At 42.5% G+C, this 22,037-nt stretch overlaps 1 protein-coding gene across 10 annotated transcripts in view; it reads left to right on the top strand.

The window, feature by feature from the left end:
• Positions 1–22,037, top strand: part of BEGAIN (brain enriched guanylate kinase associated) — a 251,206-nt gene that overhangs the window by 146,962 nt on the left and 82,207 nt on the right. For 8 of the 10 annotated variants that reach the window (XM_074956235.1, XM_074956237.1, XM_074956236.1 and 5 more), the window contains 3 exons: positions 2,620–2,781; positions 6,398–6,454; positions 16,293–16,359. In XM_074956235.1, coding sequence (XP_074812336.1) covers positions 2,620–2,781; positions 6,398–6,454; positions 16,293–16,359 — 286 coding nt within the window. The remainder of the gene's footprint in view (positions 1–2,619; positions 2,782–6,397; positions 6,455–16,292; positions 16,360–22,037) is intronic. The other 2 variants (XM_074956241.1, XM_074956238.1) reach the window with 1 other exon arrangement.

The following is a 22,037-nucleotide window of genomic DNA, read 5'->3' as shown; positions in this document are numbered from 1 at the left end:
GGGCTTGACGGGACATAGACTGTGAGGAGCAGTATGGATACTATGAAAGGTGGATGGGACAAGTGAGAGAGGGTTGGCATGGGGGAACAGGAGGCAATTTAGGAGTTACAGGGGAATGGGTTGCAGGGGATGTCAGGGGCAGTAGGGAGGGGTGGAGATTGGGGGTGGGTGGGAGGCAGAGAGAACTGCCCAGTCTTGGGCAGAGAAGTAGTAGCGGGGAGATTCAGGGAATTGTTGCTTCTTGCAAAAGCTGACCCAATCCCATAACAAAGCCATAGTGTGCTTGAACACAATATCACCTGTGGGTGAACACTATTCACAAATTTCAGAGTAGCAGCCGTGTTAGTCTGTATTCGCAAAAAGAAAAGGAGTACTTGTGGCACCTTAGAGACTAACAAATTTATTTGAGCTCAAATAAATTTGTTAGTCTCTAAGGTGCCACAAGTACTCCTTTACTATTCACAAAGCAATCATTCCATATCTGACCTATCAGTCCCCATCCTCAAGGAAACCTGCACAACACTTTCAAAAGACAAGCCTGGGATCTTAAATTCATAACTTTGCTAGACACTAAAAATCATGGACAGAACAGTGACTGGATTTATCACCTATTACAACACTCTATAACCCAGTAACAACCCTCCAAGTCCTCCCACAGCTGCCTTTCCAATGCCTCCTTTCCTTCCCCACCCATGACTGTAAGGATGTTAATGGGCCACTTCATCTTGAATGGTCCCATGAAATATGAGTGAACTACTTATGCTAAACAAGCTTTAGCTCACGAAAGCTTATGCTCATATGAATTTGTTAGTCTCTAAGGTGCCACAAGTCCTCCTTTTCTTTTAACCTGACTTGAAGAAGAGCTCTGTGTAAGCTCAAAAGCTTGTCTCTCTCACCAACAGAAGTTGGTCCAGTAAAATTACCTCACTCATCTTGTCTCTCTATTGAGACGTTATCACTTATGAGTGATTGATATAAATTAAAAAGTTCTTTAATCTGTGTATCTGTAACTCATCAACCCTACATATTAACAAATTCTCTGTGTGAGTGTGACTCATATTAGGTCAGTTTGTCTCAAGCCAGCCCATTTTTTCCCCAAAGAAAATAAGCTTGGAGTGGGATTGATAGCAGATGGCGGGTCCCCAACCTCAGGGGTGAGGAGAGGGTGAGTGGAGTCTCCATCTGACCAACCAGGAGACACATTTTTGTATACCTTTAAGGTTGACTTTTCAACCTAAATCATCTTAGACACATTAGCAGAGGACTGGAGGGGAGTTTAAAAAAAAAAAAAGTCAAAAGACAGCCTAAAAAACATGATTTGATAGCTTTTAAAATCAAAATTTTGGGCTCCACTCTCGTGATTTTGGGTGATTCTGTTCTCTTGAGACTGGTAATTCTATATGTGGCCTTTAACCAATGGTATGTAGCCCCTTGACATTCTTTCAGGCCCCAGCACACTAAGTTTAGGTACAGGCATAAGCTGTGTTTACATTCAAAACCTTGCTCCTTTGACATCCATGGTAGTTTTGCCATTGACATCAAAGGAATCAGGATTTGGCCCTTATTTTATCAAATGTTATATTTAGCATATATCAAAAGTAAGCAAGGTGACCGTACAGGGCTCACTTTTCTGCCCACCCTCTGTGCTCAGCTTTTGTCCTGCATGGGCAGCTTACCCTCTCTGCCCTCAGGCCCCCTGGGCTCCTTTAGGTTACTCCCTGCTCTTTCTTGAGGACCCACTCCTAGGCTTCCTTACCTGGAGTCCTCCACAGGCCTCTGCCTGCCTTCTGCGCTCTTCTCTAGTTTGTTTCCCACTGCTGGGCTTCCTTCCCCTTACCTCCAACACCTAGTGCAGGTGTAGCAGGGCAGGGCTGATTGAACAGGGCTGACTGGCCCAAGGGCCTGGGCTCTTAAAGGGGCAAGATGCCTTATTACGGTGACAATGTGATTCATTTGGTAACATTCATGCCACTATGTCATAGTGGATTCAAGTACCATATCAGGACCTGAGCTCATACTCAAAGCCAACATAGCAATGAAGTACTAGCAGAGTCTGTATTATTATTACATTACAGTTGCAGCTAGGCATAACAACTTTTTATCGGGACCTCATTTTGCTGTACACCGTACAGACAAAGTAAGAGACAATCCCTGACATGAAGAGTTTGTAATCTAAATAGACAAAGCCAGATTATTATTATTATTATTATTGTTTTACAGATGGGGAATTGAAGCTGTTTGTACATAGCATTACGTAAAGTAGTTTTAAATCATTTCAGAATGAAAGACATCACATAAAACCAAAATTTGGTTTTTAATGTATTCTAAAATGTATTATACTTTTATTGAGGATACTTCCACAAAATGTCCTGTGATGGCATTTGGATACCAGTGATGGGTGTCCTAGAAAGGATGGATGGAGAGAGATTGTCAACATGATTATTTTAAATAAAATTATAACAAAAATTAGTTAACAAATGAATAAGTACTGTTCTCTTTCTTGCTACAAAAGCCATATTTTTTTGGAAATATGGATAATGAGGCCACTTGAAAATAGTGGATCATTAAAGAGTCTTCCAGAACTTCTAAATGCTATAACTGCAGTGTTTGTTCTTCCAGTACTTTGCAAGAACAGAAGGGGGAATTACGGAAGCGCCTATCCTACACTACCCACAAACTGGAAATGCTTGAAACAGAATTTGATTCTACACGCCAATATCTTGAAATTGAACTGAGACGTGCTCAGGAAGAACTTGAAAAAGTAACTGAAAAATTGAGAAGGTATTTTTTTTTAATAAATAAACTGCATTGGGAATATACAAACTACTGTACTTAATGTATAGATATGCACTCCATTCATTATATAAACATGTTTATAGTACACATTGCACATACACATATATTTGTTACATACCACATATATATATAGATATATGTCTGTGTGTTACACACACACGTGTGTGTGTATTTGTGTGTGCATAGTGTGTATTGTATGTTATATAATCTTTATATAATTAATGACATATACATTGTGTGTGTGTGTGTGTATTATTATATACACACACACATAAACACAAAGGATATTTATATTCTCTTTAGTAAGTACAGTGTAACTGCATTGACATTAGTTGAGTTATTCTGCATTTACGCTGGTGAGAGCAGAATTAGGCCCTGTTTTTCAAAGCTGAGAAAAGTTTATGTTCAGTGTATGAAATGTTATGAAGTTTCATGTCATGGCATGGTAAAACGTGTTACATTTACTTCCAAAAAGTATGACGTGAAACAAAAAGCCTTCTATTTAAAAATAATACAAACTGTGCAGAAAATAAGGCACAGGCCTGTTCTAAATTTAGGGCCCAATCAGTATAAATAATCGTAATAATCTAGTCCCCATTGACTTAAAAGGGAGCAGGCTCTAGCCTTAAGTGTGTACATGACTCTTAAAATCATTACTTTTGAAAAACTCTGAACCAAAAGATTCATTTATTTATGAAAAAATGCAGTTGAACTTTTCCTGAAGGCATCATCATGTAGGAAAATGGACAGTGAATCATACCTAATGCAGGTACAAAAGTACCTTTCCAAGTAGAAACAGAAATTGTGCATAACGTTTCTTAATTGGACTGTAGCATTAATAAAAGTGATAACAGGTAATTGCTATAAATAAAGAATTTTTAACAGGTTGAATTTTAAGATACCAGTACAGGAAATCAGGTTAGCACATGCTTAAAATTAAGAAAAATGGTTTCCTGAATCAAGGCCTAAATCAAGAGATACAGCATAGACTGCTTTACATGATTTTGCCATCTACTGGCTTCTACGTAGAGCAGGCAGTCAGCTGTCCACACTACTTCTGTCTACAGCACATTTTTCCCCCTCTCTCCTATCGCTTCATTTACATCGGAGCCGTTCAAAGTAACTCCATCCTCAGTGCGGTTTTCTCCAAACCCTTTCACACTGTTTTCCAATAAATTGTCATGTTAACCATCCTTCTGACTGTACATTAAATTACTTTTCCTGAAGAAGTACATTTTGCAGGGCAAGTGAAAGGCACAGGTATAGAACAGGGAATATTTGGGACTTTCTGGATTTGAAATAATATTTTCCTTTAGGCACATCCTGCTTAAAGCGTAAGTCAGATATTTCAGTCATGTTATAAAAAACTCCCACAAAATGTGTATTCAGACTTGAAATTAATCGGAGATGCTCCCTTTTGATGCAACTTTTAAAAGCGCATCCAGGTAACTCGTTCACTATGCTTGGAATACTTATAGGAACATGCCTCTGTATTTAAGCATAGTAATCATCTTCTGCCATAAAACCCGCTTCAACTTTGCCTTTTAGAAAATGTGCAATAAACCTTCCATCAGGACTATATAATTTCTTCCCTACCATCTTTGCTTATTTATAATATACATTTGGATCTCAGAAGGAGCCATGAACATTATAAAAAGACTAATCATGCAGTCAGTGGGAGTTTTGCCAGAGTAAAAACTGCAATATTAGGTCTGTAGACAGGTTGTTTATAAAGGTAGGGTCTGATTTTCAGAAGTTCTGAGTGTGATGGGTTGGACCCCCCTTCTGGGCCACCAGCTGATGTACTGGGGTCTCACTGAGCCTGCCTGTCCCACCAGCCGGGGTGCTCCTTACTCTGTGCTGCTGTAACAGGCTCTCAAGCCTCCTTCCAGCACACACACACACACAGGTAGGGAGACACCCAGCTGCAGAATCACACAGTCTGCAATCAGCTCTGTGTGGGAGGACTCAGCTTGGGGAATTGCCCCGCACTCCTGTGCGCATACCCTCTGGAGCAGTGGTGGGCCACATGCGACCCATCAGGGTAATTCATTGGCAGGTCGCCAGACAGACTGTTTATATTTGCACGGCCACCCTCAAGTTCCCAGTGGCCGTGGTTCACCATTCCTGGCCAATGGGAGCTGCGGGAAGTAGCGGCCAGCCCATCCCTGTGGCCCACACCACTTCCCACAGCTCCCATTGGCTGGGAATGGCGAACTGGGAGCTGCGGTCAGCCATTCAAATTTAAACAAACTGTCTGGGGGCCTGCCAGTGGATTACCCTGATGGATTGCATGCGGCCCATGGATAGCAGATTGCCCACTACTGCTCTGGATTGTAAACCCAAAATTATAGTGTCTTGCATTGTATAGAGATCTATACGTTGTAAGCTCATGAAATTCGCCCCCTCCCTCAATGTGGAGGAAGATATGCACAGTTTTTTGCCCCTCCAGTTATGAATTGCACAAAGTGGGTTTTAGAACAAACAAAACAAGTTATTAACTACAAAAAGGTAAATTTTAAGTGATTATAAGGTATAGCAAAGAGAACAATGCACATTACTGAGCAAATAGAACAAAACACGCAAACTAGACTGAATCCATTAAAGAAATTGACTACAAATAGTAATTTCTCACCCTAAATGTTGTTTTATGCAGGTTGCAGAGTTTCTTGAAGGTAAACTGCACTGCTTGCAGTTTAAATCTCCAGGTATACCCTTCACAGGCTGACCTTTCTTCCCTGTGCTCAGCGCCTGCCTCCCCCAGCTTAATTCCTTTCTTGCTTCAGGTGTTTTCAGCAGTCTTCCTTCTTGGGTGGGGAGGCAGTGGAGAACAGTCTAGATTAACTCACTCCTGAGACTTAAATAGGATTTGTATATGGCAGGAATCCTTTGTTTCCCAGTTTGACTCCCACTCCCTTCCCATGAAAAAGTACCAGCATGTCAGAATGGTATCCTGTACCAGGTGACATGATCACATGACCCTGCAGTGTCAAAGCAGCATCCCAGGAAACTTCTCAGGAAGGAGGGAGATTAGTATCTTCAAAGTCCTATTATCCTTTCTAATGGCCCATCCAGGCTGTTTGCATATTTCTGGTGGGCATTCCCCAGGTGAAAACACAGTTGTAATTATTACATAGTCAATATTTCTAACTTCAGATACGTAAATGATACATGCATACAAATTGGATAATCACATTCAGTAAATCATAACCTTTCCAATGATACCTTGCATGACCCATCTTGCATAAAACATCTTAGTTATGCCATATTCATATCATAACAATATTTCTATGAAGAATATGGGGTGTAAGGTCACACTGAGCACCTAGTACTTCAGTTCAGGTCAATGAGCCAGATCCAGTGCCTGTTGAAATCAATAGAAAGACTGCTGTTGACATCAGTGCACAATGGATCAGGTTCAGTGGATGCTGTGGATGTTCAGAACCTCTGAAAATCAGGCCCATAAAGTGTTTCATTTATTGCAAAGAACATTATCAATGGAAAGTATTAAAATCAAATGACTAAGAGCTTTTCTAATACTCTACTTGGTAGTTGGTTTTTTATTACGAAGAAAATTTATGCAAAAAAAATTATGTTCCAGGCAGGTGCTTTCTCCTCCGAAGACTTATCATGTGGGAAGCCCAAAATACTTTACAAGGTGAGCTTTAAAAATTGTTTCTATTGAGAATAGCAAAAACATAAAAAAAATGAGGCAAGATAAACACCTAGAAATCCCCAAACTGGAAACAAACATTTTAATCAAAAGTATGATCCAAAAGAGTGTCAGCAACATGTAAAAATAACTGTATGAAGATCAGTGTGTAAAGAACAGTAAGAGCAATATAATAACACCAAGAATTTATCTCCCACGTTGTTCATTTCTAAAGGAAGAGAAAGATAAATGCGAACAACTGTTCTAGATAAGCACAGAGTAACATGGTCCCACTTGTACACTAAAAAACATTTCAGTCATTAAACTCGTACTGCTGCTCTGAGCAGCATTCTTCTTGAAGGCTGGAAGCTCCATTAGCCATTGCTTCAAAAGCCTCCCACATCCTTCATTTAATCTATAGTAATGCCAAAACAAACTGTCTTTTTTGTTTGTTTTAAACACAACGATCTCCTGTTTAGGGAGGGCACATTTAGATGATCTGGTGGCCTATCATTCTCTAAAAGGAGTAGGATTTTCTAAGCACACCATGTTGACCTAAACTGCTCCCACTGAATTCAATGGTAAAACTTCCATTGACATCAGAGGGAGCGGAGTTTGGCCAGTGCTGAGCAATTTTGAAATTCCCACCCTTAAACTATAGTTCTGCTTTGAAAAGTGGCTGAAATGGCATTGTGGGGTTCCGTGTGCCTCTCAATGATTTCCATATCAGAATCATAGAAATGTAGGGCTGGAAGGGACCTCGAGAAGTCATCAAGTCCAGCTCCTTGTGCCGTGGCAGGACCAAGTAAACCTTGACCATCCCTGAGAGGTGTTTGTCCAACTTGTTTCTAAAAGCTTCCAATGATGGGAACTCCATTACCTCCCTTGAAAGCCTATTCCAGAGCTTAACTACTCTTATAGTTAGAAAGGTTTTCCCAATATCTAACCTGTGTTGTATTTAAGAGCTTGCTCAGTTTAAGAGTATAAAAAAAAACAAAAAAACAAAAAAAACAACCATGCATTTTGACTACCAGTCCTGAAAACTCAAACTGAGCTCAAGGAGCCCTGCTGGAATCATTCCTTCTTTTGTACTCCAACCAGTAATAAAGGTTCTGCTGGTCAAATTAGGCCCATGCCCACACCTGTACAACTCTCAGATTATGTCTTCAGTAACAACTGTGCAAAACCCATCATCTCCAGTTGGAATTTAGAATAGAATTCTGTTGCTGCACAAGGAGTAAAATCCACTTAAACATATGTGTTTAAGTGCTTCACTATAGAGGGATGGACTTCCGCATGTATTTAAGTGGGTTCCTGAACAGGGGCCTCACAGCTGTGTTGGCTCCTCTGCAGCGCTAGTAGGAGAAAAAGCATCTTATATTTGTAAGAAAGTAGATAAAACTTTAGAGAACAGACAAGGAACAAACCTGTTGAATAAGAAGGTGCCATTTGTACAGTCACTCTTCAAAGCAGTATTGCTATCTAGGTGAAATTTCCTCCTGCGCAGAGGAACAAGGCCTATGCTCCATTTAACCAACATTTTGAGGTCTCAGTGCACATGCTTTGTATGAGCTCTCTGCACAGGGGTGAATTTTATCTTGCAAGGGGAAGGTATTTTCTGCTACATTAGACCACATAGATATTTAATGGTAGTGATGATCAGAATTCTTTTTGTTAAACCCTCAGAAACATATGAGCAGTTGCACTGCATGGGTGCACATACCCACACATACAGAGCACAATGGGGCCGTACAATTTGAATTTACTACAGGACACAGAGAAGGCACCAAAAACATAATAAATGAACAGGGTCACATCAAATAATTCATTCTTTGTAAAAGGAATTCATAGCTCAGTCAACCCAATTACCACTGAAATTTACAAAGCTGCCAAATTTACAATTTAAAAGTCTTAGGCACTGCAAAATTCAGACAATCTGGGTGAATGCTTTTTCTACAAGTGGGGTTATGTTACCATTTGTTCATTGCAGCTCAGATTAATTTTCCCCACTCCTGCTTTATTTTTAAATGTATTGCCAAAAGATTTTATTTAATATTATATTCTTTTCCTTTCATACCTTTAATGCTTTTTTCCATATATATTTCTGGGTCCATTTCCCCTTCCCCATTCACAGTACTGACACTTCTTTTGGCCCCGTGGGTCTTTTATTTTTCCAGTTTGGGTTTTGTGCGTGCGTGTGTTTATCTACTTTATTTTGACTACCTTTGCATACAGTTCTCAATAGAAACACTTTCTGAAGCTCAGCTCCTTCTATATTGTGGGGGTTTTCATAAAAATGTAAGGCTGGAAGAGACCTTGAGAGGTCATCTAGTCCAGCCCTCTTCACTGAGGCAGGACCCAGTATACCTACACTACCCTGACAGGTATTTGTCTGACCTCTTCTTAAAAACCTCCAGTGATGGGGATTCCACAACCTCCCTTAGAAGCTTATTCCAGTATTTAACTATCCTTATAGATAGAAAGTTTTATCTTAGATATTAGGGAAATCTCCTTTGATTAAGATTATTCCAAATCACTTCTTATCCTACCTTCTGTGGACATAGGGAACATATGTGAAGACTGTTATTAGGTTCCTCCTCTCCCCCAGTCCATCTTCTTTTCTCAAGACTAAACATGTCCAGTGTTTTTATCATTTCTTTATTGGTCAGACTTTCTAAACCTTTTATCATTTTTGTATCTCTTCCTTTGAACTCTCCAATTTGTCTACATCTTTTCTAAAGTGTGGTTCCCAGAACTGGAGACAGTATTCCAGCTGAGACTTCACCAGTGTCAAATAGAGCAAGATAATTACCTCCCATGTCTTACATACAACACTCTGTTAATACACCCCAGAATTATATTAGCCTTTTTTCAGAATTGCATCACAATATTCACTCATATGCAATTTGTGATCCACTGTAATCCGAGATACTTTTTAGCAGCACTAATGCCTAGCCAATTATTCCCCTTTTTGTAGTTGTGCGTTTGATTTTTCCTTCCGAAGTACAGTATTCTGCACCTTATTCAATTTCATAATGTTGATTTCAGACTAGTTCTCTAAGTTCTCATTGGTTGTTTTGATTTCTAATCCTGTCCTCCAAAGTGCTTGCAACCCTTTCCAGCTTGATGTCTTCCACAGATTTCATAAGCGTAATCTCTACTCCAATATTCAAGTCATGAGTAGAAGCATTGAATTGTACCAGACCAAGGTCAGACCTCTGCAAGCCCCCTTCCCAACCCCGGACACATCCCCACAGTTTGCTGGTGAATTCTTGATAATTACTCTGGTCTTTCAACCAGTTATGCACCTTCCTTATAGTAATTTTATCTAAACCACATTTCCCTAATTTGCTTATGAGAAGTTCATGTGTCCCCTGTCAAAAGCCTTACTAAAATAAAAATGTATCACATCTCTTGCTTTCCCCCCATCCACTCGCTAGTAATCCTGCAAAAGAAGGAAATTAAAGTGGTTTGGTATGATTTCTTCTTGACAAATCCATGTTGGCTTTTATTTATAGCCCTATGATCCTCTAGGACTTGACAAAATGATTGTTTAATAATTTGTTCCAGTATCTTTCCAGGTATTGAAGTTAGGCTTACTGGTCTATACTTCTCCAGATGCTCTTGGTTCCCCTTTTTCAGTACCTTTCTCCAGTCCTCAGGGACTTCACGCATCCTCCATGAGCTTTCAAAGATCGTCACTAATGATTCTAAAATTGTTTCAGTTAGTTCCTTCAAATACCTTTGGGTGAATTTCATCAGGCCTTGTTGACTTGAATACATCTCACTTATCTAAGTATCCTTTAACCTGTTCTTTCCCTGTTTTGGCTTGTGTTCCTTCCCTCTTGTCATTAACATTAATTGTAACAGTTTATCATAACTAGTCACAATTTATCTTTTTAGTGAAGACTGAACAAAATTGGCATTAAACACCTCAGCTGTCACTGTTTTGTTGAGGTTTGGCTCTTGTTTAGTGAGCTTTGTTAATTTTCTAAAAATTTGATTTGAAAAGGAGTACTTCAGAGAACTAGGGTTTATATGCTACAGTCCACTAACTCACGTGGATAGAGCAAAACTGGATGGAAATGAAATAGGGAGTTAAGAGTAGGAGAAGCAGGGAGCAGTGGCCCATGGCACATTCCTACTGAACCCCATGGAGTGGGGGCACTGTCAGAGTGAAGAGTTTAATATTAGAAGGGCCCACCAGATCACCTAGGGCTTGTCTACACAGAAACCGCTACTGCAGCACAGTGGTGCGACCACAGCAGTGCCTCTATAGCGCTCCAGTGAAGACTCTACACCAACAGGAGAAACCCTCCCATCAGTGTAGGCAATCCACCTCCCCAAGAGACAGTAGCTCGGTCGATGGGAGAATTCTCCTGTCGGCCTAACACTGCCTACCCCGGGGGGTTAGGTTGGTTTAAGTGCATTGCTCAGAAGTGTCAATTCCTAGTGTAGACCAGGCCCTATGCTGACCTCCTGTATATCACAGGCCACCAACACCACCCAGCATCCACACTAAGCCCAACAACTAAAATTAGACCAAAATATTACAGCCCACAGGAGACTATTATGTGTCACAGGAAGAGTTGTGTTAATGTGCTCCTGTGCTCTTTGAAGTCAATAGCAAAACAGCGCAGAATCAGGCCTGTGCTCGATTAGGAGCAAAGCCACAGGGATCAGCTACTCCCCATCATATGCCCCCATCTGAACAGCATAGATAACTAACAAGCTAGAGAAGCATTAGGTCATGTTCTATGCCTGCAACTTTCTTAAGGGTGTAGACAGGCAGCCTCATAGGGTATGTCTACACAGTAAAGAAAAACCCATGTCAGCTGACTCAAGCTCGGGTTGCTGGGCTGTTTCATTGCTGTGTAGACTTCTGGGCTTGGGATGGAGCTGGGCTCTAGGACCCTGCAGGATGGGAGGGTCCTAGGGCTTGGGCTCGGGCTCCAGCCTGAACCTGTAAGTCTACACAGCAATGAAACAGCCCCGCAGTCCAAACCCGAGTCGGCTGGCACAGGCCAACCACAGATTTCTCTTTGCTATGTAGACATACCTGTAGCATTTGTTCTCTCTCTCTTCTATTGCTTTTGCTGGAGGAATCATAGAATCATAGAATCATAGAATATCAGGGTTGGAAGGGACCCCAGAAGGTCATCTAGTCCAACCCCCTGCTCAAAGCAGGACCAATTCCCAGTTAAATCATCCCAGCCAGGGCTTTGTCAAGCCTGACCTTAAAAACCTCTAAGGAAGGAGATTCTACCACCTCCCGAGGTAACGCATTCCAGTGTTTCACCACCCTCTTAGTGAAAAAGTTTTTCCTAATATCCAATCTAAACCTCCCCCATTGCAACTTGAGACCATTACTCCTCGTTCTGTCATCTGCTACCATTGAGAACAGTCTAGAGCCATCCTCTTTGGAACCCCCTTTCAGGTAGTTGAAAGCAGCTATCAAATCCCCCCTCATTCTTCTCTTCTGCAGACTAAACAATCCCAGCTCCTTCAGCCTCTCCTCATAAGTCATGTGCTCTAGACCCCTAATCATTTTTGCTGCCCTTCGCTGGACTCTCTCCAATTTATCCACATCCTTCTTGTAGTGTGGGGCCCAAAACTGGACACAGTACTCCAGATGAGGCCTCACCAGTGTCGAATAGAGGGGAACGATTACATCCCTCGATCTGCTGGCTATGCCCCTACTTATACATCCCAAAATGCCATTGGCCTTCTTGGCAACAAGGGCACACTGTTGACTCATATCCAGCTTCTCATCCACTGTCACCCCTAGGTCCTTTTCCGCAGAACTGCTGCCTAGCCATTCGGTCCCTAGTCTGTAGCGGTGCATTGGATTCTTCCATCCTAAGTGCAGGACCCTGCACTTATCCTTATTGAACCTCATCAGATTTCTTTTGGCCCAATCCTCCAATTTGTCTAGGTCCTTCTGTATCCTATCCCTCCCCTCCAGCGTATCTACCACTCCTCCCAGTTTAGTATCATCTGCAAATTTGCTGAGAGTGCAATCCACACCATCCTCCAGATCATTTATGAAGATATTGAACAAAACCGGCCCCAGGACCGACCCCTGGGGCACTCCACTTGACACCGGCTGCCAACTAGACATGGAGCCATTTATCACTACCCGTTGAGCCCGACAATCTAGCCAGCTTTCTACCCACCTTATAGTGCATTCATCCAGCCCATACTTCTTTAACTTGCTGACAAGAATACTGTGGGAGACCGTGTCAAAAGCTTTGCTAAAGTCAAGAAACAATACATCCACTGCTTTCCCTTCATCCACAGAACCAGTAATCTCATCATAAAAGGCGATTAGATTAGTCAGGCATGACCTTCCCTTGGTGAATCCATGCTGACTGTTCCTGATCACTTTCCTCTCATGTAAGTGCTTCAGGATTGATTCTTTGAGGACCTGCTCCATGATTTTTCCAGGGACTGAGGTGAGGCTGACCGGCCTGTAGTTCCCAGGATCCTCCTTCTTCCCTTTTTTAAAGATTGGCACTACATTAGCCTTTTTCCAGTCATCCGGGACTTCCCCCGTTCGCCACGAGTTTTCAAAGATAATGGCCAAGGGCTCTGCAATCACAGCCGCCAATTCCTTCAGCACTCTCGGATGTAACTCGTCCGGCCCCATGGACTTGTGCACGTCCAGCTTTTCTAAATAGTCCCTAACCACCTCTATCTCCACAGAGGGCTGGCCATCTCTTCCCCATTCTGTGATGCCCAGCGCAGCAGTCTGGGAGCTGACCTTGTTAGTGAAAACAGAGGCAAAAAAAGGAAGGTGGGTAGGGTGTAATACAGCCTCAGACTTTTCTTTGTCATGCTGAATCTGGCTAGCAGTGACAGCATATATAGTGGCTGCAGAAGCGGACATCTATATGGAGGCTTAATATGAATTGCTGCATGTGATAGGAATAGAGAAGATACAGAGATCTGTGAACTCCAGCCAAGCCATTTAATCACCTAGAAATTTGTAACAATGACATCAAGAGATGTAATCAGTTCAGCTGGTGATTTCATGAACTGACCTCTAGTCCTGTACAGGGGCTCGTTGTACACGCTCTCTCACCAATTTGGTCATCCACTTGGCAGACAGCATTACCACAGAGCCCTTTTCTAGGGTGAAGTTCACCTCTGTGTAGTTGGCCAGCAAAAGTTCTGTACAGCACCGTAGCCCTCTTTAGGCTCTCAAAATAGGGCTCAAGGGCCTTGAGTTGACCCCTCCCCCCCGGTGGGAATTTCCTCCAAAGGGAAGTCCTCCTTTTTCCACGGCTTTACTAGGGGCAAAATTTTTCCTCACAGCTCTTAACGCCTAGATTCTATTCTCCCTACCCTGCAACCCCAGAATAATTCTGGGCACATAGGGAAAGCACAATCCCAGAATTATGATCTGCTGGTGCAGTCTCTAAATGGGGAATTTTGCCATATAATTGGAAGGAAAATCTTTACAGCACAAAGCAGTGGAAATAGGTTTGAGATGCCATTCTATTTCATTCTAAATCAGAGATAGGCCTGACCATCCCCTCACCCAACTCTAGGGTGATTTGAATCCATAGTTCAGTCCTCATTTCAAAGCTTTTCCCTATCTCTATAATCGGTCAAACCAAAACCATTGGCTCTAGGCCCACTGTACTTTGGGGAAGCTGAATTCAGATTCAAACTTCTCAGCCTAGGCCCAGTTGTTCATTATATCCAAGTTCACTATTAGCAGGGACCATTGCCTAGGACATCATAGTGAAGAAGGCCTTAGGTCTGTTCCCATAAGATGTCCAATGCAGAGATTTGAGAGGCATTTAGATTAACTTTTCAAACCTGAACATTAAGTTGCCAGTGGCCCCTTCTTTATGCAGGTAGGGGCCATTGGGAACTTAATGTTCAGGTTTGAAAAGTTTGTGAATCCATGCAGTTGATAATCTGCAGACCATGCCTCTTCCCCAGCTCCACCACCAAAATTCCTTAGCATGGTGCACAGGATACAGTCCCTCTGTTCAGGTTCTCACATTGTGGTGCTCTATGCATACTTATGCCCGGGAATGGCACTGACTTTCGGGGCTTCTGGCACAATTTGCCTCTAAATATAGTAAGAAAATATGACAAAGTGGTTCTCTCAAGAAGTGGATGGTAAATATATTGCTAAAGCCTTGGGCTTTAACATAAGAATGGCCATACTGGCTCAGACCAAAGGTCCATCCAGCCCAGCATCCTGTCTGCTGACAGCAGCCAATGCCAGGTGCCCCAGAGGGAGTGAACCCAACAGATAACGATCAAGTGATCTCTCTCCTGCCATCCAGCTCCACCCTCTGACAAACAGGGGCTAGGGACACCATTCCTTACCCATCCTGGCTAATAGCCATTAATGGACTTAATCTCCATGAATTTATCTAGTTCTCTTTTAAACCCTGTCATAGTCCTAGCCTTCCCAACCTCCTCAGGCAAGGAGTTCCACAGGTTGACTGTGCTCTGTGTGAAGAAGAACTTCCTTTTATTTGTTCTAAACCTGCTGCCCATTAATTTCATTTGGTGGCCCCTAGTTCTTATATTATGGGAACAAGTAAATAACTTTTCTTTATTCACTTTCTCCACACCACTCATGATTTTATATACCTCTGTCATATTCCCCCTTAGTCTCCTCTTTTCCAAGATGAAAAGTCCTAGCCTCTTTAATTTCTCCTCATATGGGACCATTCCAAACCCATAATCATTTTAGTTGCCCTTCTCTGAACCTATTCTAATGCCAGCATATCTTTTTTGAGATGAGGAGACCACATCTGTACACAGTATTCAAGATGTGGGCATACCATGGATTTATATAAGGGCAATAAGATATTCTCCCTCTTATTCTCTATCCCTTTTTTAATGATTCCTAACATCTTGTTTGTTTTTTTGACTGCTGCTGCACACTGTGTGGACGTCTTCAGAGAACTATCCACGATGACTCCAAGATCTCTTTCCTGATTAGTTGTCGCTAAACTAGCTCCTATCATATTGTATGTATAGTTGAGGTTATTTTTTCCAGTGTGCATTACTTTACATTTATCCACATTAAATTTCTTTTGCCATTTTGTTGCCCAATCACTCAGTTTTGTGAGATCTTTTTGAAGATCTTCACAGTCTGCTTTGGTCTTAACTATCTTGAGCAGTTTAGTATCACCTGCAAACTTTGCCACCTCACTGTTTACCCCTTTCTCCAGATCAATTATGAATAAGTTGAATAGGATTGGTCCTAGGACTGACCCTTGGGGAACACCACTGGTTACCCCTCTCCATTCTGAAAATTTACTATTTATTCCTACCCTTTGTTCCCTGTCTTTTAACCAGTTCTCAATCCATGAAAGGATCTTCCCTCTTATCCCATGACAACTTCATTTACATAAGAGCCTTTGGTGAGGGACCTTGTCAAAGGCTTTCTGGAAATCTAAGTACACTATGTCCACTGGATCCCCCTTGTCCACCCATTTGTTGACCCCCTTCAAAGAAGTCTAATAGATTAGTAAAACATGATTTCCCTTTACAGAAACCATGTTGACTTTTGCCCAACAATTTAATGTTCTTCTATGTGTCTGACAATTTTATTATTTACTATTGTTTCAACTAATTTTCCCAGTACGGACATTAGACTTACTGGTCTGTAATTGCCGGGGATCACCTCTAGAGCCCTTTGGGGTTACATTAGCTATCTTCCAGTCATTAAACTCCTAACCATTGATAGGCAGCAGAAGTAAATATACTTTAATATTAATGGGAGCCCAAGTTTATGCTGAGGTGCAAAAATACAGGTAAAAAGAAATATGCAAACACTTCTAATTATATTATATCATCTTTGTTTTAGGATACAAAACAATTACCTAGCCTTACAAAGAATTAATCAGGACTTGGAAGATAAACTTTACAGGATGGTAAGTTTTTAAAAAAAAATTAAATATATTTTTATGGTTCTTAAGTTACAGGACAAATGGCTGCATAACTGGTATGATTAAGCTTGTGCTGTACACAAGGGGATGCTAAACCAGGGAGCATGACTTTATCAATCTAATGAGCCAGCCCTGTAGCTGGCGTATATCTGCATAGTTCTATTAACTTCAACAAAGATGTGTCAATTTATATCAGTTGATGATCTGGCTGGACAATTTTGGCTTTAAAAGAATTCTGGTTAATTTGGCTAATATCTTCTTTTTCCTTAGGTTTGTAATATTTAGGTTTTAATTAAGAAAAAAAGATTTAAATGAGGCAATCCAAAATGACCAAACTGAAAAATTTTTCGTGGCTCTTTGGTACATTCATTCAGCTTTATCAAGTAATTTAATTGAGCGTGGAGAGTCTTTTCATATTCTGTCATAACTATCAGTCAGTCTCAGTATATTCATTTCTGTGTCAACATTGGTCCTACTGCCATAGGCCAGTTAGTAACTAAGAGGGGAGAAATTATTGCACCAGGTACGGGCCTCTGGGTTTATAAGCATTATGAATAAACCACATGAACATACAGTCACACTCTGCTTGGAGCTGTAAAAATACCCTGTAATTTCATTAGTGGTGATGCTTATTTGTTAATGCACTTTTAACATAATATTCATTTCTAGGAAGATTTTAAAGAGAAATATGGGTGTGATGTTGAGGAGGGATATGCATGGAACAACAATTGTAAACATTGCGTTGTGAGGAATTCTATTGCAGTGTCTGGATCTCAGAAGGTCTTCAGGTCTTTACCCTTCCAGGACCCTTCACATCGACCCTGTAACCATCCATTCCCAACTCACCTTCCTTTCTGGTCCTTTAACAATCCCTCATGCGTGCACATACATACTTAACGCTGACACAGCCCTTTAAGGATGCTAGTGCAGCACCTGGGGCATATTGCACAGAATAGCATATAACAGTTGAATGAAGAGGCAGACTGGAGCTATGCAAAACAAACTGGGCTTGACAATGTGCCTGATGAAGATGGGGGAATTTCAGATTTAGAAAAAGAGGACGACAGGAAATGGATTGTTAGACATTGGAGGGTGAAATAGGGAGGGAATCCAGGAATGCACAATTTAAAGCCTCCCCCCCCCAGCCCTAAACAGGAAATTGGAAACAGAACCTTAAATCTGAAGAAGATTTCTCTTCCAGGCTCCAAATATCCTTGGACCCATTCGTATCCCAGGAATTTTGGGCAAATAAAGGATGCAAGATGTGATCCATAGTTAATAAAACATGAGGACATTAGTAACTAGAAAACAATTGATAAAGTGAGGGGCAATGATGGAGACAGTGAGCAGATTTGTTTTTAAGTTATATATATTTGATTATATCCTTGTCCCCCACCCATGATATGCTCATTTCTTCTTTTATTGTAAGATCCTTAGAACAGGGATCATGTCTCCAGCTGTGTTCGGACAGCATCTAGCACGTTGTCATTGCGACCACAATGCAACTAAATAATGACACTTCAAAATTCCAATTGGTAAACAAAAAGAAAGAAAGAAAGAGGTAACTCCAGGCACTCATAGGAAGTAACAGTTTTCTAGGTCATACCAGATACTTTGGAATAAACATGAGCTCTCAGACCCACAAGAGAATTTGTGCTTTAAAGCATGAGAAGAGAATCTCGCAGTGAGTGGAACAGGACATGGTCCCAGTGGAGACCCTCACCTTTCTTTATTCCTTCCAGCATGAGAGGAAGTGAAGACTGATTCACAGGAACTGAAGAGGATCTCCAAGGCTTTATGGAGCACTTAATTTCAGAGTTGCTTTGTCTTCTGGAACATTGAGACAGGAGAACCTGTTGGCAAAACCAGACAAAATCAAATGGAAACTAATAAAAACAAGGAGGAGTGTAGCAGATAGTGTGCCATGCTTGATTCAAATGGCCCAAATCATTTGATTTTCAGGGCACATTGCAAAGCCCAAGCTTTTGGGAAGAGTGGGGTGAATTAAAAGCTGAGCTGGCTATTATTGTAGGCTAGGATCACAGAGGTGTCTCTCTCCCCACTTTCTGTGTTGGGGAAGCAGCGGGACGGATTTTTGTTGTCTAGGTCAGTTTGTGTTTCACTGTATTTCAAAAGCATTTAAAGCCTCTGGATGGATGGTGCTGTTTTATATTTTATAGAAATCCCAATAAACTTAAAAAATAGGCAAAAAAACTCATGCAAGCCTTGCTTTACCTTTGCCTATATATTTTGGTTCATATTTGGGTACTGAACAGTTAACATATCCAAATGGAATGAACAGGGAGGAGGTTGGGGAACAAAGGCAATACTTTTACAGTCCTAGTCCTACAACAGCATGTCTGCAGGTGGAGTCCCATTGAAGTTAAAGGAATGCTGCTCGGACAAAGGGCTCTGAATGCTTCTCTGCTGGTGCAGGATTGGGGCCTAAATTTGCTTTGTTTTTGCATCTACCCCCCCCCCCAAAAAAAAAAAAAACAGAAAAGAAAAGTATTAGGTGGACAAGGCAAAAAAAAACAAATCTAGTAACTGCCCTATTTTGGAGGAATCCGGAATTTTAAATTCACTTGTGCCTACTGTTGAAAGTGGCGTAAAAATTAGTTCCATTAAATAGAAAAAAACTGAGATTTTTCTTTGTGTATCAGTTGTTTTTCTCCTAACCTGTGCCTGCTTTTAAATACTGACCTATAAAACATTTTTTAAAAAAACTTTAACAACCTTGTGACTCTAGCCAAGTATTGTTGCCCAACTGAAAGTCCAAAAGCAAAACGTAATCCATAGTATCCCTGCTGAACGTGGCTAAAGGTTGAAACATGCGGTCCTTATTCAGATAAAAAAATCAATGTTAGTATGGTCTAAATAAGCACTGCCATACTAAATTCATGTTACACCAGAAGCTAACAGATTAAGAACTTCAGCTTCTGGTGCTACAAACGTCTGTTCATAGCATAGTCAAGATCTGGATTTGGAGAAGATTTGCATGCTCCTGTCATCATCAACTTGTAGAGAAGTAAAATACAAACAATATCACAAGGTTCAAATCATTGGAATTTTCAGTCTTTATTGTTCAATTTTTAAGTTCTTCACCATTTTGACTTCAGAAATTACACCCAGGTGGTCTACAGCTATAGCAAGGCATGTATCTATCTATGCCATACATTGGGATATCAGAGGAAACTCAACCAACCACCACAACGTCCCTTGGCCTGCGCCACTTCCCGCAGCCCCCATTGGCTGGGCACAGCGAACCGCGGCCAGTGGGAGCCGCGATCGGCCGAACCTGCGGACGCACCAGGAAAACAAACCGGCCCGGCCCGCCAGGGGCTTTCCCTGAACAAGCAGCGTCCCAAGTTTGGGAAACACTGGTTTAGAATATCACCAGATTCAGTCATCACTGGGAACTGCAGTCTGCTTCTGTCCAATTTTTAAGTTCTCAGCCATTTTCAGGGAGTGGGGTTAGGGTTTCATGTACTAGTATGCCATGAGGACCCGATTCTCATTTATATTATGGCGACTCTTGCAATGTAAAATAGATAGAAGTTACATTTATACCCATTGTAAAGAGAGAGCAGTATAAATGAGTGTCAGGCCACAAAATGTGTTAAGACACTTGAGCACTCCACTGATTGTTATTCTGATTCCCGTCTATGAGTGAGGAGCAGAGCTCTGGGGTTCCAGACACTGCTTTATTCAAATCTTGCATGTTCTGGGGCTTATCTAGTCTCATGTCCATAATTCATTCTCCAACATCGGAAACCTCCAGATGAATGAAATATGACTACAGTTTAGCAATGTCCAGAGCTCAAGGATAGGTGAGTCTGTCATGGAGATATCACTTAAAAGAAACAGGTCTCGCTGGGCAAAAATTTTTGGAAGACATTTCGTGTCAAAAAAGTAGATTCCGTGATACTGCAACATTTTGCAAATTAGTGTCAGTTTCATACAGGGCCATAATTAGGGCAAGGTGAGTGGGGCAGCTGACCAGGGCGCTGAGCCGCCAGGGGCATGAAATGGGGAAGCCCTCAGGATCAGGCCCAGCAGCATCAGGGCCCCCCCATAGGATTGGGCCCAGCAGCGTCTGGCTGGAGCCCAGGATGCTCAGGGCCTCCTCTGCCCGCAAGGTTGTAGGCCCAGTGATCCCAGCCGGATCAGGCTCCCAGGCACTAGGACCCTGGGCGGGGTGGCAGGCAGGCAGTGCGTGAGTGCTGCTTGGCTCCCACTGAGCATGCTCATTGCGCAGTAACGTCTGCTGAAGCCGCTGCCCTCGCTGGGGATTTAAAAAGTTAAAGGGGGGCAAAGGGAGCAAATGCGGGGGTAGGTAGGGTCTGAGCAGGGGGTGGAAACTGACTGCATGGGGGTGGGGGGCAAACAGCTGGAAGTAGAGGCAGGGGAGGGGCAAAGGAGCAAAATAGCAGGGGTTAGGAGCCAGGGTTCATCCAGGGGTGAGGCGCTGCCACATGGTGGCAGAGGACAAAGCCCCAGCACAGGATGGGGCAGAGCGGGTAACAGTTACCCCAGTGGGATGAGCCACCTGCCCTGCTTGGCAAAAAAAGGGGAGGGAGGACAGAGGGGATCTTCCATGCTTAGGAGAAAATGTTCAGACAAGAAAAACGAAGACCTCCTGGGCCACTTGTGATTTGCAGTTAGGGGAAGCAACAGTAGAAACAAAGAAAGTAAACACTGCACAAGTAAAACATGCCCTTTTAGTCAGCCCTCAGAAGGGGTAAAACATGCCCTGCTCCCTCCTTGAGCTGTGTCTTCCTGTTACTGTGACCTACCCTTACCTGTTGCTGCCCCAGCCTGATTCAATTGTTATTACAGAGAACAGAATAAGAAGCCTCCCTCTGACCCATTGTTATAATGCTCCATCCCTTGGCCAACAAGGTGCACTCACACAGCAGGGAATTGACACCTTCAGGGCAAACTGGCCAAGGATGCTGAACACACCTTGGCTTTTCTTTTAGAAGGTCTCTACTTTTGGGCTACGGACAATTTTCAGTTGTGCCCGGACAGATAAAAATGCAGGCCATTCACTGCACAGGTGAAGAGACCAATAGGGAAATCTGCACTAGGTGCAAATCTGGATTGGGGCTGCTGGTGAGATATGCACTAGCAAAGGAACAGGTCCACTGTGACCGGTCCTTGTAGCATTCTAGGCTGTGATCCAGCCAGTCTGTTCCTGACACCCTTCTCTATGAGACCAGGGCCATCACCTTGGTGATATGTCCATCTACTCACTATAACCATGTGTGGCAAGACGTGACTCACCAGCACAGTGCCTCCCGCTGGTCATCTTGGGAATTAGCTCTCCAGCCTCCAGAGTGCCCTCTGCAGGCTGGTGTCCCACTTGCTTCAGGCCCCAGTGTCCCTCCCAGACCCCGGTGCCCCTTCCCTCAGTGTTCTGCCCTCTGCAGTCTCCTGGCAGTCTCTGGGTCTCCCCGCCCCGGGGAATCCCCACCTTGCCTCAGCGGCTACTGCCAGTCCTGATCTAGCACCCACACACTGGGGCAGACTGCAGTCTGTACCACTCATCATCGGCAAGGAGGGTTTGGACCTGCTGCCTTTGCCTACCCTTAGGCTGCCCCTCTGCAACCCCAGTACCTGCTTTAGGCCTTCAGCAAGGCCTGCAGGCTGGGGGTTTTCCA

Source organism: Natator depressus, chromosome 6, assembly GCF_965152275.1.
Source record: "Natator depressus isolate rNatDep1 chromosome 6, rNatDep2.hap1, whole genome shotgun sequence".
Taxonomy (NCBI): domain Eukaryota; kingdom Metazoa; phylum Chordata; order Testudines; family Cheloniidae; genus Natator; species Natator depressus.
This window is presented reverse-complemented; position numbering and strand designations above follow the sequence as displayed.